At 36.2% G+C, this 27,009-nt stretch overlaps 1 protein-coding gene across 1 annotated transcript in view; it reads left to right on the plus strand.

Annotated features, from left to right (window-relative positions):
• The first annotated feature begins 914 nt into the window (after nucleotides 1-914).
• LOC138709944 (spore coat protein SP65-like) overlaps nucleotides 915-27,009 on the plus strand; it is a 37,564-nt gene continuing 11,469 nt past the window's right edge. Inside the window, exons 1-3 of the mRNA XM_069840631.1 lie at nucleotides 915-975; nucleotides 6,804-6,914; nucleotides 8,566-9,090. Of these exons, the coding sequence (XP_069696732.1) occupies nucleotides 915-975; nucleotides 6,804-6,914; nucleotides 8,566-9,090 (697 nt within the window). The remainder of the gene's footprint in view (nucleotides 976-6,803; nucleotides 6,915-8,565; nucleotides 9,091-27,009) is intronic.

Genomic DNA, 27,009 nt, shown 5'->3' on the forward strand with positions numbered 1-27,009 from the left:
TATTTCAATTAGTCGCAGATGTTAATATAACATTATAATTTGTACTTAATAGATTGTGCTTTTTCGTAACAAAAGTGTCAATATTCTTGTATGAGATTGTAAATAATTACTTTTTACCTAATAGTTTTAATCCTATTTCTTTGCATTAACGATGGTTAATCGTAACAATAGAAACATTTAAATCATATAATTGTACCTTTATTTCGGAGTTAGAATATGTTTATATTGTACAAAATACTGAGTGTTTATCCCGACAATATTCTACGAAGTATGATTGTGACAATGATAACAATAACAACAATAATAATTATTATTATTATAATTATTTTTATTATTATTATTATTATTATTATTATTATTATTATTATTGTTATTGTTATTATTATTATTATAATCACATGGCATATTACAAAAATATTCTTCGCGTTTAGTAAAATTTCTTTCTACATATTCCTCGTAATGGAGAGGTTTTCGAAGTTCTTCTCTCTGTCATTCCACAGTAATATTCGCGTTTTCACTTCTTAAGTGATAACTTCTTTCTCATTTCTTGGCAATTCATAACTTGCAATTGTGAGCGGCGCCGCTAAAATCTCAAACAAGAGCGAGCGGCCAGCGGCATGTAGCGTTGTCCTTGAACCAACTTCCCCTCCAAAATGCCGCTCCGCTCACACTATGGCCAGCTGCATTTGCTAACATGCGTTTGTGATTCATCCACGCCGCCACTCAACGCGCCGCACCGCTTGCCGCTTGCACTGTGGCCGAAGCCTTAAGCGTCTGGTGGAGAGGAATGTCTTTCTTTGTAAGATGTGACGTAGTGGGTGACGTAGTATATGACGTAAATTTGGAGATTTGTGATTGGGTTGAGGTTTTGTATAAGTTTCAAGCGTATTTTTCGCAAGTGTTCTTGTAGCCTAATGGTTAAGGCTATGGAGGATAGAAATGAACGTCTGTGGTTCGAGTCTCGTCATTGGCAAGGTAAGTAAAAATGTGTGTTAATGATAAGGTATGTAATGTAGGCATAAAATTAGGTAGTAGAAATAAAGTAGTTGTGTGCGGAGAAAGGGGAAGAGGATGGAAGAATGAGAGTGTGGAAGAGTGTGCGAGGGAGGTAAAGGGAGTGGAAAGAGAGGATATGAGATAAATTATACTTTTTTTTTCTGCCTTGAGCGTTTTTTGAGGTGTTGTGATGGTATATTTTTTTTCTCGGAAATGGTGCGTTTGTCTTCAAAATCGTTCAGGATATTTCATTGCTATATTATGTAGTTTCTTTTTTTTTTGGCGCCATTTTGGCGCTGCCCCTGTACGGAAGCGCGCCCCGTATTTCACCTTTTTATGCGATGTTGCCAAATCCTTTACACGTGAACTTAGATTGCATTTGAACCAAGGTAATTTGATCGCAGAAAAGTTTTATACAATAGAAGAAGTGTCTGAACTCGGTTCACTTTTCGATCTTCGATCAAAGTTGATCTTTAGTCATGGAGTTTTATACAATTGGGCCTAAGATTATTTACCTCTAGAAATATAAGGCTTTTGCTTTGAGAAATATTCATGGTTAAATTATTGCATTTTCATAATATCTTGAATGGGCAATTCTCCTTAATTCTTGAAATTAGTTTGTAGAGATTTTTTGATACCTTGCATGTTTTAATGTGTCGAAATATGTAGCTTTTAACGACGACAAAATAGTATGTTCTTCCATATAGAGTTTTGTGTCTTTTGGGGTTTAGGCAACACCAGCTGTTACAAACCACGTACAAAAGTATCAACTACAGATCTACGAGTATGTACAGATACGGAAAAAATTTGGAGCACCCTTATTGTATGTTTCGCTTACAACACATTGTGCATGTGCAGTAAACAAGAGCCCCTGTATATATGCTACTTGTGGACAGTCGTGCGAAATTGTTGCCTACATACAGGTAGATTCCCATCAAGACTCGCTCCATGAAAGAATTTCGATAAGAGTAAGTACTCCGCGCATATGAGAATGCATAACATTTCTTTTTTTATTACGATTTTGTTGATATGAGCTCTTTGCTCTTTGTAGTGCATTTTCCTGTAACTTTAATGGAACAGTCCTTGAAATGAAAACTGCTGTAACTTTAACTACGCTTTTTCTTGTGTGTACAACAAATACAAAAAGGCGAGAGTAAGATTTTTCCAACATTCTGTTAAATAGTGTAAGATACACAAATTTACAATATTAATAATAATGAATACTAACACTGGGCAATTCTGCAAACCATAGTCTGTGGAAAATGTTGTGTGAGCAGTAGTTGTGTGCTGTGCTGACCATCATGCAGACTTGCAATATGTAGGCCTACCTGTCTTTAGTATCAGTCCAAAGATACGTGCATAGCGCATAAAATCTTCACACGCAATTTTTCGTTCAAGTCAAATGTGAACTCTGGTAGACATATTTTCACTCAGAGACACCAAGACTCAAGGGGCTTTAGTAGCACAATCAAAATTACCTCATGCATACCTATGTGCCCTTCACTCCACAAAAATATAAAGATTGAAGTTAAAACTTCTTTTTTTTTCAGAATTCTGTCAATCATATAATTAATACTTTTATAAATTTTATTCAGTTCACGATTTTTCCTTTGTATTTGTTTTACAACTTCTCTTATCACTGTATAAATTAATAATATTCAAGTGTTAGTTTGTTTAATCTTCATAGAAGTTTAACTTCATCTTGTTCCTGTTTTGCATCTAGGGATTGCACAAACTAAAAATTAATGATTAGTATTTGTGAATTTAAAAATGGTGTCGTTCTAATAATCTTCTTACTAATGTAGACAGAACTTCATGTTTATTTCTTAGTAATAATGTTAATTTTACGTATCTATATTTCAATGACATAACTTTAATTTTAAATCGTCCTGGAAGACCAACTTTCTTGGTGCCATGTTCGATAAGTATCTTAGTTATCTCTTCACATTGATAACCTTTCTTTTGCTTTAGACTCCATAAGGGGGGCAAAGACTAATTGGGATCTCCCAGTCTCTGATTGGGACAAAAACCCTGATGGAACTGATATTTAACCCTTGTGGTAAATTTCGGTGAAGTCCGGAGGGCCTAATTAGTCAAATCCACTCTCATCACCTCTTCGCTGGAGCCCCCTGGGATCTTTCAAGATGCGAAAGAGAGAGTGGTATGCGGATATCAATGGGAGGCTACCGCATTTATATATCCCAAGAAGATTATATGATAAAAATGCCATGATGCGTCTTTCCCTGGTAAAAAATTCCGGACGTAAACTATCCCTCCAGTCGGATGTCCGGGTGGGGGATACTGGGGAAGGACATGTCATGACGGAAGATACAGATGAGGAAAGAACATTGAATAGTCAGCCAGTTCTATAGGGTGAGTTGGAAAACATGAAGGAAGCAATGGGAAGAAACAGAGTGGATGTGATGGGAATGTTAGAAGTGAGGTGGGAAAAAGTGATGAGTTGATAAGTGATGAATAGGGCTCGGAAGTTGATGAAATATCATATTTTTTCTTATACTTCAGAGACAATGCAGGATACAATATAAAGTCTTTACACTTCAATAGAGACCAATATAGCCTACTTTTATTTTGCATTTATTTGCACTATTTGGTCTTTTATTGTTTTTAGGAAATCTACTTTTTGTTGCATTATTGCCCTATTGTTTAGAAAGGACCTTTTTTACGGTGTAATCATAGTCTACATTCCAGAACCTACTGCAGATTGCGTCATGCAGGAATTTGCCTTATGGTTGCAACAACCTTAACTTCTGATCACGTGTGTGATGTGATTGTCCCCCATTCAATGCAACAGAACAAATACTGCAGCCGCAGTGCTCGCAGTTAGCATATTGTATTGCACAAGTAAAGACAGTATAGATAAAGTGCTGCTTTTATAGCAGTTTCTCAAGGCTTGCTGGCTGATCCTCAAATTAAGGGATGTCAATGTTGAGGTTTTCTCCGCAGTTTTCCCTCAACCCATATAGAGCAAATGTTGTGTCTTTATCGCGCTTGTTCTTGCACTTATTTATTTTATTCAGATGCTAGATAATAATAGCATTTAATAAAGAGTCGTAAATTGACGCATGAGAAAAGATTACTAGCACACGGGTTCAAAAAAGTGAAAAATGATTTCATTGTTATTGATTTACTGCATTTGTTAAAAGATTTCAGTATTCTATTAGCGTATAAAATGGACAGTTTCTAATAACATTGTAGGAGGAAGATGACTGTTTGTACAACAAAGATGCACTTATAATACATCACAAGTATTTTGGCATTATATTTAATGTGTTTGAAATTTGTTGCAATAAACATAACAAGCGTCTTTCAAAGCATTATACTTAAGTAAACATACGAGGGGATCCAGGAAATAACGACCGTTCGCGCATACCTGCCGCGCAGCTGACTCCCCTTCCTTGTTTGAAGGTCAACTGGCTTCCTTAACATGTGTTCTCATAATGTTGTGAGTACTGGTTGCAACAAGTCGCCATTGTGCATTTTGTGTTACTTCAAAATGAACGATGTGATTGATAATCCCGCCGACTGTGAGGTGAGGAGTGTGATTCGATTTTTGAATGCCCGACATTTGAAACCTGCAGAAATTTACCTGCAATTGAAAGAAGTGTATGGTAATACTGTAATGAATGAAAGAAATGTGAGAAAATGGTGTGAAATGTTCAACAATGGGCGAACAAATGTCCACGATGAAACTCGACCCGGATGCCCATCACTCATCACAGAAGACAGGCAAGACAGGCGCACATCACTGGACGAATTGCATATTGCCTTTCCTGACATTTCTCGTTCTTTGCTTGGTGAAATTGTGTCGCAACATCTTGGCTACCACAAAATCTGTGCACGATGGGTTCCACGGCAACTGAGTGACCAACACAAAATTCAGAGAATGGCCTCAGCATTGACAATCTTGATGCGATATCACACAGATGGAGACGCCTTTCTTGATCAAATTGTGACTGGTGATGAGACCTAGGTGTCTCACAACACCCCAGAGACCAAGCGCCAATCACGACAGTGGCATCATCCCTCATCACCCAAGAAACCGAGAAAATTCAAACAGACTCTCTCAACACAGAAAGTCATGGCTACTGTCTTTTGGGACCGCAAAGGTGTTCTTTTGCTGGATTTCATGCCAAAAGGCACTACGATCAATGCAAATCGTTATTGTGAGACTTTACGAAAACTAAGGTGAGCCATCCAAAACAAGAGGCGAGGAATGCTTTCGAGAGGAGTTGTGCTTCTTCACGACAACGCCCGCCCGCACACTGCTGCTTCAACTCGAGAATTGCTGGATCAATTCGGTTGGGAAATCTTTGATCATCTGCCCTATATTCCAGACCTTGCTCCTAGCGATTTTCACCTTTTCACTAAGCTGAAAGACTTTCTGGGTGGTGCGCATTTTGGAAGTGATGAGTTGAAGAAGACAGTGAACACCTGGCTTAATGAACTGGCGGCAGAGGAGTATAACACGGGAATTCTAAAGCTAGTGAACAGATACGACAAATGTTTAAATGTAGGTGGTGATTATGTAGAAAAGTAAAGGAAGCTTCATTTATGTAACAGACTTTGTTTTTTTTTTTCAAATAAATATATTTTTTTTTAATTATTACAACAAAACGATCGTTATTTCCTGGATCCCCCTCGTACAAACATGGCCAACATACTGACAGTGTTAACACTAAACATCATTACACCGTAATAATTATTATAATTTACGTATTTCAGAAGAATGCTCTCCAATTGAGACCACATTTCTAATATCATGTGTGCACTTACCAACTCTGTGATGCATTGAATATCATTTTGATTATTTACACACAATTGCACTGATAAATTTTCATATATTATTTTAATACATCAATATATTTGTGACACACCCTCAAAATTAACCAACAAAAAGTACAGAAACACTGGATTGAGATTAATGATCCACCTGCTATCTTTTTTAAAGTATCTATGTTACACAGTTCATCAAATGAATTAATTTTGTCCATTTGCACCACTTAATTTGTTGCTGCTCAAATCTCTGAATGCACTTGTTAGCAGGGTCCATTCTTGTTGAGGAATAAGATTATCTAATTGTTCCCGTAAACCTGGAAATAGTTGAGATCTGCTTTAGGACTATTCTTGCACATTTCCTTCTCTGTCTCTAGAAACATGTACTAGATACAAATCGTTTACTTCAAAGTGTTTAATACACACAACCGAATGCTTTGTTGGCGTGAAAATATTTCATAGTATACGAGTAGCTTCCAGCCACATAACTTATCTTTTCAGTTGGAAATTTGAGAACTGTAATGTAACACACTCACTTAAAGCACTCTAGTAATTTTTGGTACACACAGAAACATAACATTTAGGAGCCATCTGTAAATAAAAGAATATGGATAAATTAATTTCATTTTTTAATAGAAGTCTAAACTTCTTTATTTCAGTTCTCTGAATTTTTTTTACAGAGGTTATACCTATATTAGAAGTAGCCGTTACTATGTGTTATGTCACACGGTCGTCAAAACAGGGGAAATCACATGACAGTTACTTAACGGGACCCTTTTCTTTAAATTATTTTAAACAGTTGTACAATATTACGTAAATTTCCAAATCCGTAAAGCAAATATTTGCAGAGAAGAACCTAACAACTCAGCCCCACTAGCTCTTACAGAGAGGAGGACAGGAGAAATGAGTGGGGCAAAATGGGAGGAGACATAACCATTCAGTTGGACAGTATTCTCTTCATAGTTAATTAGTGTATTACGAAGATTTCAGTTCAGAATTACACTGTCTTTTAGGTAATCGTGATACAAGGGACGAGTACATAATGCAACACGCTGCAACACAGACAATGAGCAGCGACCTCGACGAGGAAGCAAGCAGACAGGACGCCGAGGGGCAGTGCAGAGGTACAGTAACTGTTTACATCCTGAAATAGAGGCTCTTTCAGCTATGCACAAGCAGAATCCAGAGTAACGCAATCAACTAGTCGGCCACCATTGTTATTCCATTTCAACGTGCTGGGGATGGGAACATTTAAAGTAAAACTCAATTTAGGCCGTGGCCCTTAATATTAAAAATATTGTATTATGATTTAGGCTACATTCATTCCCTTTACAAATGTGTACGGCAAATAGCAAGCACTGTAATAAAAATTGCTGATTTGTCGGCATTTCTAGTGCAAAGGATTGCGGTACTCTGGATATCCACAGACTCTGTGAACAAGTTCAGAAGATTTGAATTCTTACTGGTAGGGAATAGGGCATTTATCCAGTGGATTCACTTGTTCATTATTTGTCTTAGTTCATATAACCTGTTCTTAAATGTTTGAATTAAAACAAATTAGATTCTTGACAGAAAGGGAGAACATTAATTTAACATTTTAACACGAAATTCTCTAGTTTTTTTAATATGACATTAATCATAATATCATATATTATTAAATCATTGTTTCTTATCCAAGTGTGCAGGCAGTCAAAACAGGAATACAAAATCGACGGCCCAGCTCGAAAGGGAAACAACTCAAAATTTGAAGTTTAGAAACCTGCATTTTGAAGCTTTATGTTGCTGTGAAGAATCAAAAGATCGTTTAACATAATCCAAATTCAATTAATCATGTTTTATGTATGGTTGAAGCTTTAAACTTCAGTTTTCTCGAAACATTAAATTATGGGTTGTTTCCCTTTTGACCTGGCCCGTCGATATTACTATGTTTGCAGGCTTGAGACTGATCTGCAATTCCTTTGGCAGTCGTCTACCAATATCCCTTTCCCTTTGAGTGCTAACACCGCATACACAATTATGACCATAGTTTATTATCATTCAAAAACATAATTTAAATAAATAGATTTTCAACTACAAAATACATTATTAAGCACAATAAGATAGGGTAAAGGTTGGTAATATCGTGATATGAGTAATATCGTGATAGTTGGTATGAGAATTTATTACAATTTTATTTATCGAGACAAAAATCTGTTTTTGTGAAAATGTATTAAGGACAAGTTCGTGGACAAGTTGGTGCATAAAATCGGTCCTTCTCTCGCTCTGTAAAACCGTGATAAGCTATCACAGTATCACGATATTACTCTTATCACAGTATTGCCAACTATGTACAGTTAATTTTGAACATTCGTCATTATATCGTCGCCTGAATGCAAGAACTAGGTAACTTGATTTTTCATATTTTGTGACATCACCTATTTATTTATTTATTGCACTATGGAATATGTCTCGTTTCCTTTCACCTATTTGTTATATTGGAAAATAGATGTCGCTGGTATCGTTCGATCAGTTACCTAGATCCTGGATTACAATTTGTGCGATTTTTGCTATGCTGTAAAAGAGGTAACTAAAAAACGCAAATTTCGAGTTACCTAGTTCTTGCATTCAGGCGACGATATCCATTCAAAACATGTATAAAATAATTTTCTATGACTTGCAAATGGACAGTAAAAATATGCACTTTCATTCGAATCATCACCCTATTAATATGCCATTCACTAAAATCCAGTGAATGCAGTGGCACATGCTTAACCAAGTTAATTTTGATTCTTGCAGATGGCATACAAGCTGCCTTGCCAGTCTCATGCCATCCTCCCTGTCATCACCCTTGCCATTCTCCCTGCAAACAACCCTGCAATCCTCCCTGCCAGCAACCCTGCCATCTACCCTGCTATCTTCTCTGCCAGCATTTCTGCCTGCACCACTGCCATCTTCTCTGCCACCACTGCTGCCATTCTCCCTGCCAGCACCCTACCAGCCTCCCTGCTGCCAGCACCCCTGCTCCCAGCCTCCCATCCAACACCCCTGCTCCCAGCCTTCCTGCTGCAAGCCTCCCCGCCAGCACCCCTGCTCCCAACCTCCCTGCCAGCACCGCTGCGAGCCTCCCTACCACCCTCCCTGCTCCCAGCACCCCTGCTCCCAGCCTCCCTGCTGCAAGCCTCCCAGCCAGCACCCCTGCTCCCAGCACCCCTGCAGAACATCTACCAGCAGAAGAACAAGACGAGAAGGAAAGAAGAACAACGGATAGCTTCTGGTACCGTGCAATAGATGTATTTTATGGGTTTCATCATCTTGCTTTGCGTAAGTAGTTACCAATTTTATGATTTTCATATAGACCGCCCTCTGCGTGTTCCTAACTATGTTTCCCTCATTATTTGTTCATAGTTAAGCAATTCTGTTAGAGTAATGTTACATTATGTGCACTCCTTAATGTTACCAACTATTAAAACTTTTATTTTGTTTGGCGGTCTTTTTCTTTATGTGCTAAAAATATGTCTGAATCTCATGCTCCGTCCACCCAGTGCACAGTGGAAGATAATATCATATTAACAATATAACTTGCTTACCTTGGGACAGTGTTTGTCAACTGATGGCTCGCGTCCCCCTGGGTAGCCTATACTTGAACAGTGAAGTGTCCACACCTGTGGAGTAACGGTCAGCGCGTCTGGCTGCGGAACCAGGTGGCCCGGGTTCGAATCCCAGTCAGGGCAAGTTACCTGGTTGAGGTTTCTTCCGGGGTTTTCCCTCAACCCAATAAGAGCAAATGCTGGGTAACTTTCGGTGCTGGACCCCGGACTCATTTCGACGGCATTATCACCTTCTTATCATTCAGACGCTAAATAACCTAGATGTTGATACAGCGTCGTAAAATAACTCAATAAAGAAAAAACAGTGAAGTGGTAGGCCCAGTTTTCCACGTCCGTAATAATGACGCTTAATTTAACACTTTATATATTATTAGTAGAGATCGGAAGACACTAAAAATTGGTGTTTTAGGTTCCTAAAAAAGCACTAAAAAATGGTATTTTAGGCTCCTAAAAAGGCACTAAAATTGTATTCCAGACACCTAAAAGGCACTAAAAATAAAAATTTAGGGAAAATTAACCACTGAAAATTTTATTCCACACACAATAATTAATTTGGGCTATTTCCTTACTCGATGTTTTAATTAAATGCCAGTATTCGCCTTTTTGTTCTTTATGTAGGTATACACAGCAAATTAACATAACACTGCATGACCACTTAAAAGAATTAGATAAGTGGTATTTGTCCTACAGAATGTTTAATTTAGTGTGCTCTTATTCGTCTTCATGTTCATAATTTGAATGACAGTACACAACAAACAACTTCTCAAGATTAAAACACTCGCTCTTGTGACGTCTATTGGACAAAATCTGTTTATATGCCGAAAAGGATCTCTCAACATACACTGAAGTGACTGGAACGTGTCTATACAGTACCGTCCTGACTACATTAAACCCTCAGGAAGCTCACCACTGGTCCCACTTAGAATTTTATACACAGAATTAATGGTTTCATGTCCAGGATTTCTTGGAAAAAAACTTTTTAGCTTCTCATATATTTGAGCAGCATATTTGCCAGGAGGTACACAATCTTTCTTTGCATTCAATAACAGAGACGTGGATTCACAAAATGACAGACTGCTGGATTCCAGTTGTTGAATGGTATCTGCTACAAAAGTGAAATGCGCATCAATATATGCTAAGTCTTCTTTAAGTCCTTTTTCTTGAAACACACATTGAGCTTCTTTGATTGACAGAGAATCATTCTCTGAAAATTCCTTAACAATTAGTGCTATTTGTTCAAAGTTATTTGCATAGTATTTTACTGCTCTCAACCATGTCGCTCACTTCGTAACAATAGGCTCAGGGGGCAGGGGAGTGTCAGATAACTTCTCTCTAAATACAAAGATAATCCTAGACTGTGTGCTTCAAGCAGATACGTCGTCTATCTTATGCAGGAGAAGGGTAGATAATAAAGTAAACCGTTATCTGAACTCAAGACAGTGACTGTCGGATGAATGATGGGGCTAGTTAGGTAGAGGGTCTTAAGAATTCCATTACAAATCTTTGTATACTATAAGAACTATCAGTTTTTTCAGTTTCATGGAAAAAGATTAATGAGTGCTGTTAACTATATATCCCTATACAGAAAAAGGAAAAAAGAACAAAAATAAAAACAAAAAAGGCACAAACTGTAAAAAAGGCAAATATAGGCAATATAAAACTTCACCACAAGATTTAATTTTTCGTGATTGGTAAACATAAATTAACAGCCTTAAAAATGTACATTAACAAAATAGGCATTTTCCTAAACTTCCGATCCCTAATTATTAGTGTTCATTGAGTTAATATGTGCCTTATGTGTTAGAAATATTGTACGATTATGTTCATGACTGTTTAATAGTAACTTTTTAGTGGTTGTCACATATTAAAGTAACTTCACTGTTTATTATATTTATTATGGGGCATTTAATAAATAAGAAATCTAAGTGAGCACACACACAATACAGTTTTAGAAACACTTTAATAGGGTAAAGAATGTTCATTGATCACTGTCACTAGTATTGGTATTGTCCTCCTCTCCGAAAGTTGTTACTGTGCTTGTAGTAGGCCTACTTATGAGGCATCCCTTGTTTGTTTCAGAACTCAATAGCTTTATGACTTCCACAGGTAGGATCCTTTTTTTGTCTTTTGTTCGGTACTGTTGGCGGAGGGATGTTATAAAAGGATCAGAGATGGCAAGGAGTGGATTGAATACATCCCGATTAGTGGCCTCTCTTGAAATGTTTCTGGCATGATGTTCACGAAATTGCTTAAGATGTTTATTCCTTGCTTCTTGAGCTTCTTCCGACATTTGTCCAATTGCAAGTAATGCCTCGGAAATAATAGCAGAACCATGAATGAGTATTTTATGTACAGCTGTCAAAAGAAAAAGTGGCCGCTTTCCTGAAACAAAGTTCCCTTCGGGTATCTTCGCTACAATTCGGAGACAGGCGATGTTACATGTTGTTGGACCACGTTGCCTGATATCTACAGTTATAATTGAAGTATTCTGTGTGTTATTCGATAGCGTAATGGTAGCGTTCAGGCCTCTTATTCGAGAGATCCTGCGTTCGACTACAACCTCGTGCATTTTATGTTCCTTTTTGTTCTGTTTTTGAGAGAGACAAACTATACATTGCAAACCAAGCATTCTCCAATCTTTCCTATTTTCTACCTTCCTCTTAGTCTCCGCATATGATCCACATATCCTAATGCCGTCTATTATTCTTTTCAACCAGAGACCAAACCAATTCCTTTTTCTCTTTCTAATTAGTTTCACCAGCATTCTTTCTTCACTCACTTTTTCAAACACAATTTTATTTCTTATTCTGTCTGTCCACTTCACACGCACCGTTCTTCTCCACATCCACATTTCAAATGCTTCAATTCGTTTCTCTTCATTTCGTCGTAATGTCCATGTTCTTTCCCCATACAATGCCACACTCCACACAAAGCACTTTACTAGTCTCTTCCTTAGTTCTTTTTCCAGAGGTCCGCAGAAGATCCTTCTTCTTCTATTAAAAGCTTCCTTTGTTCATGTTTGCAGTTTTCTTGGGAAGGATAGGCCTAAATGCGGTAACATCCTGTTGCTTTCCGCACACCACTATCTCTTTCGCATCTTATTAAATTCCAGGGGGCCCAAGCGTGGAGATGAGGAAAGTGGATTTGACTAATTGGGCCCTCCAGACTTCACCGAAAGTCACGGCAAGGGTTAAATATTAATTCTATCAGGATGTTTGACCCGGTCAGAGACCGGGAAATCTCAATTAGCCTTTGCCCCCCGCATCCTGGACTAGCTTCTACGAATCATCAGAAAATCTTAGTGTGATTGGGCGAATTTTTCCGAAAATGTTTCCACACTTTTGCCCTCGTAGCTCAGCGGACGAACGTCGGAATTTAGATGTCAGCGTCTCAGGTTCAATTCCTCGTTACTCCTTTTCATTTTATTGTGGTTCAAGATAGTATAATGTAATAATACAAAAAGAAAAACTAATACTAGTATTATGCAACTGGATTTTTCCAAACCTAATATTAAATTTATGTTATTTATATCGCTAAAGAACGATTACAATATAAATAACTTGAATATTATTTATACAGTATCACTAAAGAACGGTAACAGAATATAAATTATAAATATCGGTTTGTTTAATTAATATAAGATATTATATAATACGTATTTAATTATCTAAATAAAATAACCTATTTTACAAAGAAAGATGGTTATTTGTGTTATAATAATTACTTACATAAAATACAGATTATTTATATTGCGAAAGAACAATAACAATATAAATAACTTGAATATTATTTTATAATGCTAATGAAGGAAAACAGAATATAAATTATAACTTGAATATTATTTATATTGCTAAAGAACGATAACAATATAAAAAACGTGAATATTATTCATATCGGAATTTCACAGATTTATTACAGATGTATTTAAGAAATTGTAGAAGAATAGTAATTAGTAACAGTGTCCTATTTATTCTTCTTGGAGCCAAATTTGTAACTTTTAGAAGTGTGATTACTATGTTGAAGTGTATGTGTTGCAACGGATGCTTGATTTGTTATGTATGTGAGTCAGTTATGGGATGCTTGATGTCGTCGCAATGTCGTAATTATAGTTTGATTTGTTTGTGTGACTATTGTGTATTAATTTATGATGTATGGTACGGAAAGCTGCATATTTGTGTTATAGAAGTGTTATGTATATGTGTTGTTAATGTTTTTCTATGTTACAAATTGATAACTGATATTTGTTTTGCAATCACAATGCCTAATTTACGGATTGTTTATGTTTTGTTTACATCGCGTAAGCTAATTTAATTTTCTTTTCCATTTCTCTTTATGCTTATGTTTTTTGCGTATAAAACTATAGCCCTAACATACATATGTAAAATAGGGCTAACCCCCATTGGAGATACAGTAATAATAATTATTATTCATATCGTTGTAAAACGATAACAGAATACAAATGATGACTTGAATTTTATTCATATCTCTAAAGAACAATAAGAAAATATAAATAACGTGATATCCATAAAGAACGATAACTGAATATAAATGATAATTTGAATATCATTTACATCGCTAACGAACGATTAAAAAATAAAATGAAAACTTGAAGAAGGCCCGAACCCACAACCTTTGAATCATTAAACAAGCACTCTACCGCTGGTCTACGAGGCGCAGATATGGAACACTTTCATAGTTCCGAAACTGCTTGTACAAGCACATGCATCGTGTAACATCGCCGCGACCCGAAGTGGACTTTGAAAATATTCGCTGTTCACGAGTGTGGCCACTTTTTTTTTTTGACAACTGTACAGTGACAGGCATGGGACACGAAAAATACATAATAATAATAATAATAATTATTATTATTATTATTATCCGTGGTGCTACAGCCCATGAAGGGCCTAGAGCGACCAGCCGGCTGCTGGCCTCATGTCCACATGCCTAAGTAGAGGTGTGGTTAGCACGATGATCCCCCCAGCCATTATAGCTGGCTTTCACAACTGTATTTCGCTACCTATCATACATCACGATGCTGGGTTGGCACTGGTCCCATACACTGGCCGAAATTTCATGAGAAAATTTCTTCCCCCATGAGGACTCGAACCAGCGCGCATTCCATAATGTGGGTCCTAGGCAGGATGCCTTAGACCACGACGCCATGGCATGGGACATACCAAGTGAGACAAATAATCTGGCAGTCTCCCTTGCATATTTTAAAATTCATTTGTGTTTATTTCAAATCTACAGGATATATTTTTAAGTATAATTACACATCTGTGGATGAGATTCCTGTCAATGCCAGTTATTTGTGCACTTACTCCTTCATTATCGTCTGGCAGTGTTGCCATCGTTTGTGTTTCAGCTTCCTCCTGTCTTGGGTTGGTCTACCAAGAGCCCTAATTCAGGACGGAATTTACTTTGGATTTCTTTCTCGCAAGTGGCCACACCTTCTTTCAACTTCTTGCCTCTCACTTGCCAAACTTGAAATGCTAAACAGTAGGAAAGATGCCAGCCATGCAAAGTTGACAAGCCAAATTTAAAAGTAGATGTGTCTTCTTGCCTATGCCATTTAACTGGTTCATTTCTCTCGGTGTTGCCCTGCAGATGTAACACCTTTGGATTGATAAAGTTGACATCACAGCGTTACAAATTTTGCCATCAATCATGGTTAGTACAATTTCATGGTTAATTTCTAGCTCTTTGCCAAATAAATTAATGTGAGTGGAACTGAGAGCACATATCTGTTCTTCAATGTAAGCTACTTCTTCCTTAGAAAGTTTGGCAGTCTCTTTTAGAAATTGTACCCATATGTGGCGACAGTACAATGTAGAAGGCGGTCGACGATTTTGCCAATCAATAATAATTTTTTCTGCATTTTCGTTTGAAGAATAAAGCTGCAAGGGAACCATAGACGTGGAGAAAATATCAGAGTCAGAAAATCCCTCCGCCTTTTGTTTGTAGAGCGAATGTCCTCTACTGCCATCACAGCCCCACTTTGAAAATAATGTCATAGATAGTTTTTAGTCTTTCGGATTCTCAATTGAGGGGTTGGGTGCAAGAAAGGCACTTCCCTCAAATGCAAGTTTTGAGAAAATTGATGTTGAAAATTCAAACCATAATAATGTTATTGAATCATCTTTGATAATAACGAGGCTTATGCCATATGGAATATAGATGTCTTTAGTAACTACTTTCAAACGTATTTTGTACCGCATATAAAAAGGAAATACTGAAAACGAGTAAAATAAAAGACCATGACACTGCCCTTCTTGCAGAGAACACGTTAAAACCAGTAAACATGAAGTGTTGTGAATGAATCCAAACAAAATAATAATTGTAACCTTTAATACGTTATACCAAATGAAAATATCGAACTTCTCTAACAGTTTGTGGCGTTATGAAAACAAATACAAGTACTGGGCCTTAAGCAAATAAAAACAAAAGACATGAGTGTGTTACTGTAAACACTAGTATGTTCAAGTATTACAGATGTTCATCTTGATAGTCACTGCCTGAATCAAAATCTATGTCATCATGTTCAGTGGCGTCATTTTGAGTACTGGAAATAAAAATGTTTCTATCATACCACTCCCTTTCTTCAGTTGACAAGAACTTCCTAAGGTCTCTTAGGTCGTCTAGCTTGCTCTTTTTGATGGACGGTGCTTGAAGTTCTCCGAAGTCAAGAAGTTCCAGTTTGTGGTCTTGCCAATACTTGAAGGGCTCAAAGACAGCTGCGTACGATTTGGTTGCAGACATTATGCCGAAATGAGAATAGTGTATTTAACACTCTCTTGGGTTTTAAACTTACTGGTTTTGCTTGTTGGCTGAGCTCTGAATAGTGTGTTCAGACCTGTGCCCCAGTCCTTGATGAGACTTGAACCTTCTCGAACTTCAAACGGACTTGGATTTTTTCGACAGCTAGAAAATATCTTTAGGTATGATTCAGGAGTACAAAGTCTTTCTTGCCGTTTTTTCACAATCCCGTAGAGTCCAAAGTTACGGTCGCAAACACAACACGAATGGCCGTGTACTTGAAAAATATGCTCAATGTGCATATTCTGCACATAATCAAACTCAAAAACCAAAACACTTTGATCACCACGAGCCAGACTGATGATTCTGTCTTTGAGTTGTGTGTATGCATTGACATTGTTCTTGTGAATCTGGTAGTCAACTTTGCACGGGTCATTCGAATTTTCTTTGAGTAAAATCTCACATTCAGCGCAGAAGTCACAAGTATCCGTGCGAGGCTGCCGGAATGAGAAGTCAGAGTTTTCTCTAAAGTATCGATGATATGTTGCGTACTTCATCTGAAGTCTCTGTCCAGTATTTTCACGAAAAAACTCAGAGAATAGACTGAATAATTCCCGGACGTTTAGACCAGGATTATCGAAATATTTTCTCGATGTTGAGGCGGCACACTAGTGTGTATTTTTTTTTTTTTTTGTGGAAGCATTGACCAATGTTCTTGTACTAAATCCCAAACTTGGGAGGCAATCTTGTTCGGTCGATTAGAAAGCTTTCCCTCATGTCAGCAAGTAGAAATGATGTCCCGGCACACAGCTTTGGCTGGATGGTTCGCAATCTCTGAGGACTGCATTGGAAAAGTTCTACCACAAACTGCTTACAAACAGAATGTTTACGTTTAAATGTACCACTTCATATTTCCAGTTAAAAATCCTAGGAATATTCTTGGGTTTTGCTGTGCATTCTTTCGACTCTACAGGGATTAATATTGTTGCGAGATACATTTCCTGTTGCCCCTAATCAGCCATGGATAGAAAGTTGTGGAAAAGAGACTTCTATTCACCAATAGTTACGTGTTTACAACATTGTTTGTTACAGCAGTTGTGGACTCGTTGAAACTTCTTCTTTGCTGTGAGTGTGCCGGGTGTAGCAACATTTTGCTTACCTGATGCTCGGTTGACTTTTGCTATATTTCTTTTCCATTTACTTTTATCCACACGCTTCTTCAAACCATTTCCCTTCTCTTCAACAACAGCCGCACTGTGCGTAGAAGCTGTGGATCCCGTAGTAGCACTCATGACTCTTCCAAATTACTATAAAAACGAATCACAACTGAGTAGCACAACACCAAACAAGTATACCATAACCTCAAGCAACTACTTTACAGCAGGAAACGTCAGTGCCTACTTGAGTTCATGACAAAGAAAACAGAGTACAGAAATCTGATCTATGCACGCCTTTACATTTTGGTTTCTCCTGACACCTATGATCACAGTATTGAACTAAAACTTGGTGATCATATGCATAACAGATCAGAGAACACAATAAAACGTTTTACTCAAAAAGGGCACATCCTCTAAAATGCCCTTCTTGCACCCAGCCCCTCAATTACTGGTTCTTGTGACCTCAGAATTCAGCTAGCAGTATGATTCAATAGATCTTGAAGTTTTACTTCTGTAAGGAATTCTGTGACCATTACAGATTCAGGGTAACTTTTCTTTACATTTAAAATCCTTTTATATGATGGATATATATATATCTGCATTTCGATCTTTGGCACCTCATCTCATCATATTGTACTGGTGTGTTGTAAAATCTGCCTCCAGGAAAAGCGCCAACGCTTCTTCATCATAGCATCTTGTAACAAAGCTGCTAGTAGATGCCAACGTCCAGCTTTTTCTAATTTTGAAAGCTCTAGTAGATGTTTTATTCATCTCCTCTTAAAGCCTAGCATGGTCTTCATTGCCAGACTCGCAATACTTCATTTTTGCAGCCAATGTTAAACTTTCCACACTTTCTGCTGATTTTCTTACATTTTCAATTTTTCTACGCTTAGACCTACTACTGTTCCCCCCAAACTCTGCCTGTGGTCTTCTTCTTTTCTGTAGAGTAGGTTTCACAACATTTAAACCACATACAAACTCTTAATCTAACCACTGCTCGTTGTTTTTAAAAAATCTATCACTCATCCTGTTCGATTTATCGAGTCTGCAAAACAAATTACTGAAAAAACGGGAAAAATGTCTTTCTAACAATTTAATTTGATTGTAGGAGTCTTTTATACCGATTTTTGTAATAAGAAACTGCAATACTACGTCTTTCTGTTTTTCACTACCGCTTTTTTCCGTCTATAAATCATCTAACAATTCCTTCCTTTTGCAACAGCACTCCATTCTGAAACCAAAATAAATGACGAAAAATTTGTTAATTTTAACTTTTGTAACTATTTGATAGCCAAATTGAACAGTTTTGCTTTAGAGAAGAAATTAACGAATACTGAGAATATTTGTCTTTTAGACGATTAATTTGAAATACGCCAATAAATATATTTATCTAAATCTTATCAAAAGGGGCAAGTATGGGTAGTTTTACCTTTCGAGATCATTAAGTAAACATGTGAGACTACACATTGGTCGAGGAAATAACACGGGGAAACATGAGGCAATTTTTGTTAGTCTGCATAAAGACCGAACTTAAGGAATCACAAAATATAATTGTACATAATATGGTTGGCGACCGGGTAGCTCAGTTGGTAGAGCAACTGGCTACGGACTGGAAGGTCCGGGGTTCGATCCCAGGTGGTGACAGGATTTCTTCTCGTTGCCAAACTTTCAGAATGGTCCCAAGGTTCATTCAGCCTCCTATAAAATTGAGTACCGGGTCTTTCCTGGGGGTAAAAGGCGGTCAGAGTGTGGTGCCGACCACACCACCTCATTCTAGTGCCAAGGTCATGGAAAGCATGGGGCTCTACCTCCATGCCCCCAAAGTGCCTTCATGGCATGTTACAGGGATATCTTTATTTTTTTTTACATAATATGATTACATGTCCTTAGCCAAGCATAATATACTTAATCATTATAATAATAATAACAACGTACTCTTAATTCAAAAACATAACTCTAGCAATCTATAATAACACTTACCTGAAAATCAACCATAGAAGCACAAAAAATAATACTGGTAACTGAAATTATGATTGAAAAACACACAGCCACAACGCAGCAAAAACGACACTTGATGCACTGGCTTCAAAGGTTCGAATACAACTGCATAGAATTAGACCTGTTACGAGGGTGGCTGTTTTATGACCGCCAGACCTTGGAGATAGTTGCATTGTAAACACCAAAAAACTAAAAATGGAAAAATTATTTTTGGCCAGCTTTTGAGTCTCTTGGAAACACTGTGCAATGTGGCGACAATTAAGCATTGTGGTCACATTTTCCATTTATTTTATATCTTTTTAGTAGGTTATTTTGCGATCCTGTATCAACATCTTAGGTTATTTAGTATCTAAATGAGGTGAAGGTGATAATGCCAATGAAATGAGTCTGGAGTCCGGCACCGATAGTTACCCAGCATTTGCTCACTTTCCCTCTAATTACTTATCTTTTATTATAAACCATGAAGTCAATACGACATAAATATGGAATTTATTATTAGTGAAGCTACAAGATCTCGTACAATTAGTTAACACAAAATGAACACTTTCAGGAATATCTGGTTTTCTAAAAAATATTCTTTTAATAATACGTATAAGCATGCTTCAATAAAACAACCATAATGAAAATTTAACTATCGGATTGTTAAAATGTGTGTTACAAATGTAACATCAATAGGTTATATAGAATAACCAAAGTCCATATTATAAAATATGATGCCATGGTTAAATGCAAAAACTAATAAAGTATTTTCTTGATAGTAACAGTGTATATGTCATAAGTGCATAGAACAGTTTTAATGGTTAGGCCTACTCAAAACAGTTGACATAATTTAAAACTAAGGTACACAGTGTATAATATAAATATCCTGAGTATCTTCATCAATATGCAATCTGGTTGTACATGCTGTGTTATGTAACGTGATCATGTTGTTTCATTTTGGATGATAAATTTGAGGAGAAATCCTGCAACCACAATAAGGGAAGATTTTTAGAAAAAATTAAGTATGAATACATGAACCGTGAAAGGTGATGTATGAAGAATGCTGTTCGATGTAATACTTACATGGAAGTTGTTGGGGGGAGGGTCACCAACCCTGAACTAGCATAGCAGAACACGACTGGCCTTTACAAAAAGTGATTGGCATGAAGAAAACTATGTAGGCTACCTGGCAGAAGTACTGGATCAATCTGAGAATTTATTTTATTACGATTTTGTATAGAGGATTAGGTATTTAAGTTGGATAATTGTTCGTTAGTTAAATGTGTATTATTATTTATTTTAGTGTTTTTCAACGTAGTTCTCTTCTGCTATGCTTATGTATTTATTATTATTAATTGTTCTAAGAACTTGTAAGGTACCGGTATTTATTATATGTTCGTGAGTTCTTGATTGTTATTAGTTAAATGTGTCGCAAACTTGGATTTATTCCTGTTATGTTTTAAAAATTTGCTTTATGCTCATTGTAACAGGTTCTGAAATTCCTTTTGGTTTGATCTATGTATTTACTACAACAATTTTTACAAATTGTTTATTAAATATATTCCGCTATTGTCTAGATTGTTTCGATGTAGTATTTTATTAGGAATAATATTGTTATTTTTGAGTTTATTATTTGTCCTGAAAGTAATATTGATTTTTTTCTTTTTCAAAGAAATTACGTAGCTTGTGTGAGATATTACCCAAAAAGGTCATTGTTTACAGTTTTTTTTTTGTCCAATTTGGGTTATTGTGATACCTATGTTGGTTTTAGTTTTAAACTTATTTTTCCATTTGCGGATCCTGTTAACAATAGCTTTTTTGAAAGTCATATTGAGGTTAAGATTTCAGACAAGTTTAAAGTGTATATGAATTGTTTTATAATTTCAGCCAACAACTTATCTAGCCTAATAATACAGAAAACAATTTTCTGTTATTTCACACCACAACATTACATATCCACAAATATTGTATATTTTTTTAAAATCATCTTCAGGTGGAGAGACATAAATTGACAAATATTGAACATACATGAAATGCAAGAAAATAATACACACACACACACACACATTATAAATAAAAATCAAAACTGTTTAAAAAGAATATGATATAAAATGTGGTTCTAAGTTATTTCAATACGATAAAACATTTTGTAAAGTTTTCAAACCAACAGTCATGCAAAGTGATGAACACATTACTTGAATCTCTTGATGTTATATAATAAGTTTCAATCATAAAATTGTATGTATATATGTATTAATAATTAAAATTTAAAATTTTTTTAAAGCCATTAGTGATACCATGTTCATACGAAAGGTTACAATTATGTTGTTGTTTTCTAATGCCAGGCATTTGACAATAAAGTCATTTGACCTCTTGCACTCCAATATTTTTCAAAGATATTATCATGACCAGCCACTGAAGCACAGATTTTGAGATGTTCCGAATCCATTTCTTGGTTTGAGTTGCACAATGGGCAGTTAGGGGACTGATATATTCCAATTGAGGACCGTTTTAACAAAACTCAACAAACGCCATTTTTTTCGAATTGCGGGTTTTGACGGATTCTGGTTAATTGTAATGAGAGGAAAATGATGCAGTGCTCATAATATCACAAAATTCAACATTTTCCGTTGAAAAGAGAGCCTCAATGTAGAGAGTTTTCACAAAACTCAACATATCCATTTCTTAAATTTTCACAAAACTCAACATATCCTCTAACTAAACATTTCATACTTTTATCCTGTTTCACAAGCTACAATATTTTACAACAATGTAATACATTTGCATTTTGACAACAGTGACACATTTCGAAGCTCAAATATTATATAATATTTTGTTGTTTCCGGTGTCAATTCGGTATCAATCTGGCCGCTGTTGTAAGTGCATGTATTGTGAGTAGTGATAAAAAATGGATAAGAACCCTGAGTATTGAAATCCGTTCAAGCTACTGGAAGGGGCACGAAAATTAGGAGCAGAGTATGTTAATCCAAGGGTAAGAAATATACAGTTGGGCCTAAAAATAATGACATTCATCCAAAATGAACTGTAATCATTGAGTACAGGGGGAAAAAATCTTGCTGCAGGATATTTGTGGTTAAATAATCTAATTAATTTTCGAGACAATTTTTATACAGAAATAGTACAAATGTTGAACAGTACAATTTTTTGCTAAGACATATGAAATTTGATCTACCTAAACGGCATAGAGTAAAGTAGAACATCAAAAAGCTAGAAAGATCTGTGTCTATTTCGTATTTCATAAGAGGTGAAAATGGAGATTTCCCAGTATGTGCAGCTAAGTTTAGACATTGTTATTATAATATTGAAGGATTATATAGGTAATTTAGAAAAAATGTTTACTCACAGAAAAATCCAGAAATTTGACTCCAAGATCGTTTTCAGATTCCTGTGGATCTCAGAATAAAAATTGCATAATTATGGCTAATGATTTTTGGTTATCTGGAGAGCTCTGAAGTTTTTAAAGAAATTAAACATTTCTTTCCTATCCGTGGAAAGGTATATGCCTCCGGACCATGTGTTTCGATTGATAGAGAAAGAGCTGAGAACACATGAATACATCACATTTCCATCAGAATATTATGAAATTATGGCAATGTTTGGGGACGTAAAAGTTTTGGGCAAAGACTGGCATACTTAGGACTTAAAATCGGTGGAAAAAATATTGTAAAACGAAATTACCATTTAAATTGTCAGAGATGAGGATACTTACAGTACGTACCAAAAACATTGTAACTTTTATATTTTTTTTTATTTAACGACGCTCGCAACTGCAGAGGTTATATTAGCGTCGCCGGATGTGCCGGAATTTTGTCCCGCAGGAGTTCTTTTACATGCCAGTAAATCTACTGACATGAGCCTGTCGCATTTAAGCACACTTAAATGCCATCGACCTGGCCTGGGATCGAACCCGCAACCTTGGGCTTAGAAGGCCAGCGCTATACCAACTCGCCAACCAGGTCGACAACATTGTAACAATTGTGTAAATTGTTATATACAAAACATATTTTTCTGCACCAATAGAAGTTCAAGTGTTTAATCCAAGAAAGACAAGTGCTTCTGTAATGTCTAAAACACCTGACTTGCTACTGGTGAACCATATCAGCAAAAACAAAGCTAATGATGTGAGGAAGTTAATGAGTTACTTCCATAATGATATTTCGGAAGAGGACAAGGTATTTTATCACAATGTTCTAAAGAGATGTGCGAAAGATTCTGACAATAGAATGGATTATGATGAACCATTGCACTGAGATTATTCTGCACGATATTAATTTTCAGTGATTTGGGTAATGTATTGCACAAATAGAAATATTTAATTCATGCAAATAAAAGAGGTCTTGCAAATTCTGAAAAAAAAAAGAAAAAAAAAAGAAAAGGGCTTGAAATTAGGTTTCAGTGTGTTCAATTAACTGCTATTTAATTCAGCAGTACTCAAGCATTATTTTAAAATACGCAGTAATAATTTTGATGAGGATTTTACCAGATGAAAATGAAAAATACTTAAAATTTTGAGGTATGTGCATTTAAAAAAGTGGATATGTTGAGTTTTGTGAAATTCTTAACTTTTGTCATATTTTTTTCAAAGTAAATAAGATAAGAATAATAGTTGCACCTTATATCAATTAATGCATCTCTGAAAGAGAAACAATATATATTTTTTTCAGAATTACTATGTCAAAGGTTTGAGAATAAACTAAAAAAAAAAAAGTTTCCTGTAAAATTTTTAAAATGGCGTTTGTTGAGTTTTGTGAAAACGGTCCTATGCAGGTGTTTGGCCAAACAATCATGGCCTGTTGCCCATCTAAATGCAGCTACAGACGATTTTCGTGGTAAATCGGGAATTAACTGTGGATTTTGATGCAGAGAGTTCCATTTTTTCCCTTGGGATTGTGTTATTAAATTTTGTTTGTTGAAGTCTAAGTATGTAGATTTAATAAATCTTTTCACAGAGTAATACGTAGATTTAGTAATAGGTCTGTAAGTAGCAGTGCTGCCCTTCTTTGCTAAAGCATCCGTATTCTCATTTCCCAGGATTCCACAATGGGATGGTATCCATTGGAATACAATTCTTTTATTGAGTGATATTAATTGAGAGAGCATTTTAGTTATTTCTGCTGTTTGCTGTTACAATTATTGGTGTTCTGTAAATTTGTTAGTCACTTGAATCAATAAGGTGTGTGTGACATCTGAAATTAACCAAACAGTAATTTTATGAAACAATAATTAGAAAAGTAAGAGTTATGCATTTTTATTAATACTTACGATGTTCAGAGGAGGATGCAGAATCAGACGTCGAGGTCATCTCATCGAAGCTTTACAAAGCTTGTGACTGATTGTGTACACACTGTGGAATGTGGGTAGGAAGGGAGAGGGGAGTTTTATCGAGAAGCCAGACAAAACTGCTCTATACATGGTTATATGGGGGATTTTGGAAATCAGGAATTTATTCATTTAGCAATAATGTGCTACTAAAATCCCTGAAAAAAGTGTGCGATGAGTCTATGACAAAAGCAGTACAACAAGCAGTCTCTGTAAATGATTGTGATGGAAATGATCTATCTGTGTCCTGTGATGGTACTTGGATGAGGCTTGGATTTTCCTCCCTCTATGGTGTATCGACCGTAGTCAGTATCGATACAGGTAAAGTATTAGATGCCCAAGTACTGAGTAAGTACTGCACTACATGCTCCACCAGAAAGAAAAGTTTAAATAAAAATGAAGAGGAGCCATGGGAACAAAATCATGCTAAGTCTTGCTGCAAGAATTATCATGGTTCTAGTGGTGGGATGGAGGCAGCAGGAGAAATATGGTGTACGCTATGTAAAGTACTTGGGAGACGGTGATTCCAGTGCCTTCAAAAGTGTGTTTAAAGTGAGCCATATGGATCAGATTGCCCTATTGAGAAGCTGGAGTGTGTTGGACACGTCCAGAAACGTATGGGTTCTAGGCTGCTGAAACTTACCAAGAATATGAAGGGTAAGAAACTGGAAGATGGTAAGGGGATTGGAGGAGCTGGACGACCAACTAAGAAGGAAATCCAGTCAATACAAATGTATTATGGAGCTGCCATCAGACAGAATGTGGGTAATTTGGACAGTATGCAGCATGCTGCATGGGCAATCTACTTCCACAAGTTATCCACAGATGCCAAACTCCAGCATGGTTTGTGTGGCGAGTGGTGTCCATACAAGAAGGCACGAAACAATGCACAACAATACAGCCATAAACATAGTCTACCAGAGCCAGTCATGAATGCCATAAAACCAACTTTTAGGGCTCTGGCCAAGCCAGATCTCCTAAAGAAATGCGTTCATGGCAAAACTCAGAATCCCAATGAGTCTTTGAATCAGCTGATTTGGAAGCGCTGCCCTAAAACTCTGTTTGTGTCTTCTACAGTAGTACAAATAGCCACATTGGATGCTATTTTGGTCTATAATGATGGCAATATAGGGAGAATAAGAACTCTTCAGGAACTTGGATTTGAACCAGGTGTGTTCACAATAAACATACTCCAAGGTATCAACAGCAGGAGAATCGACAGTGCCAACACTGCTCTTCAAAAAATACAACAAGAGGCACGGCAGAGAAGATCCCTGAAGAGGAAGGAAGCTGAGGACCTTCAGGAAGAACAGGAGTATGGTGCAGGGGATTTTTAGAGGTACAAAAATGGATATGGCATGTCGCATGTGTATAGAAATCTTTACAATAAGTTTTCCGTACTTTACATTTTTCTATAGTTAAGGAACATTTTCTCAGAAACTATTTAAGATAAAGCAATGAAATTTTGCACATATATTTATCACTGAATTATAAAAGTTTTCCTGCAGAAAATTTTATTTCACATGTGAATTGAAAGTTTTTACATTAGATAAAGTATTAACATTTAATAAAACAAATTACCATACATATAAAAAAATATATTTTGAAAAAGGTATTTGATATTTTAAACTTCTGTCTGCAGGGATTGGTTAGATATAGTATTGAGAAAATGTACACAAAATTTCAAATCAGTATGTCCAATAGATATTGAGAAAATGTTCCTTATCTTCCTATACATCAGGTTAGGATACATTGGCTTATAACTCCGCTTCCATATATGCTAGGATATTGTGAATCGGTACTGAAGCACATACATTCATTGTCAGTTATCCTACCAAATTTCAAATTTATAGCTTCAAAACTGTGGAAACCACGATGATTACAAAAAACTGTGCGCTTCCGGCCTACATCCCCCCTTATTTCTATTGTGAATGAAATCGGATTCATGTTCCTTGTACCTAGCATGAAAATTCCTTTTTGTTTGGCCGATGTATTTCATATTGCAGTTAGTAAAATTTAATTTATAAACTCCACTATGTAAATGTTTGTTAATGTTCCTGATTTTATTGGGCATAAACTGTTTATAAGTAATGTTTATATTTTCTTTCTTGAAAAGGCAGATAGTTGATTATTAATGTCCCCTATATAGGTTATAGAGTTCCAGGTTTTGACTTTTTTGGATTCTGTAGATTGTCAGGTGATGGGTGTCTTATTTTTTAATTTTCTAATTCTGTTTTGGATGAAGTTCTGAATCTTTTTTTATTAAAACATTCTCAATCGCTAATTGTATTCTGTTAAGTAGGCTTGGTTGTGTTTATTAAATGATCAACTAAAAACCTGTATTTACAAATTTTGTGGAAATACGGATTTTTATTTAAATTTATTTATTTACTACACTAGGT

The sequence above is a fragment of the Periplaneta americana genome, chromosome 12 (genome assembly GCF_040183065.1).
Source record: "Periplaneta americana isolate PAMFEO1 chromosome 12, P.americana_PAMFEO1_priV1, whole genome shotgun sequence".
NCBI classification, from domain to species: domain Eukaryota; kingdom Metazoa; phylum Arthropoda; class Insecta; order Blattodea; family Blattidae; genus Periplaneta; species Periplaneta americana.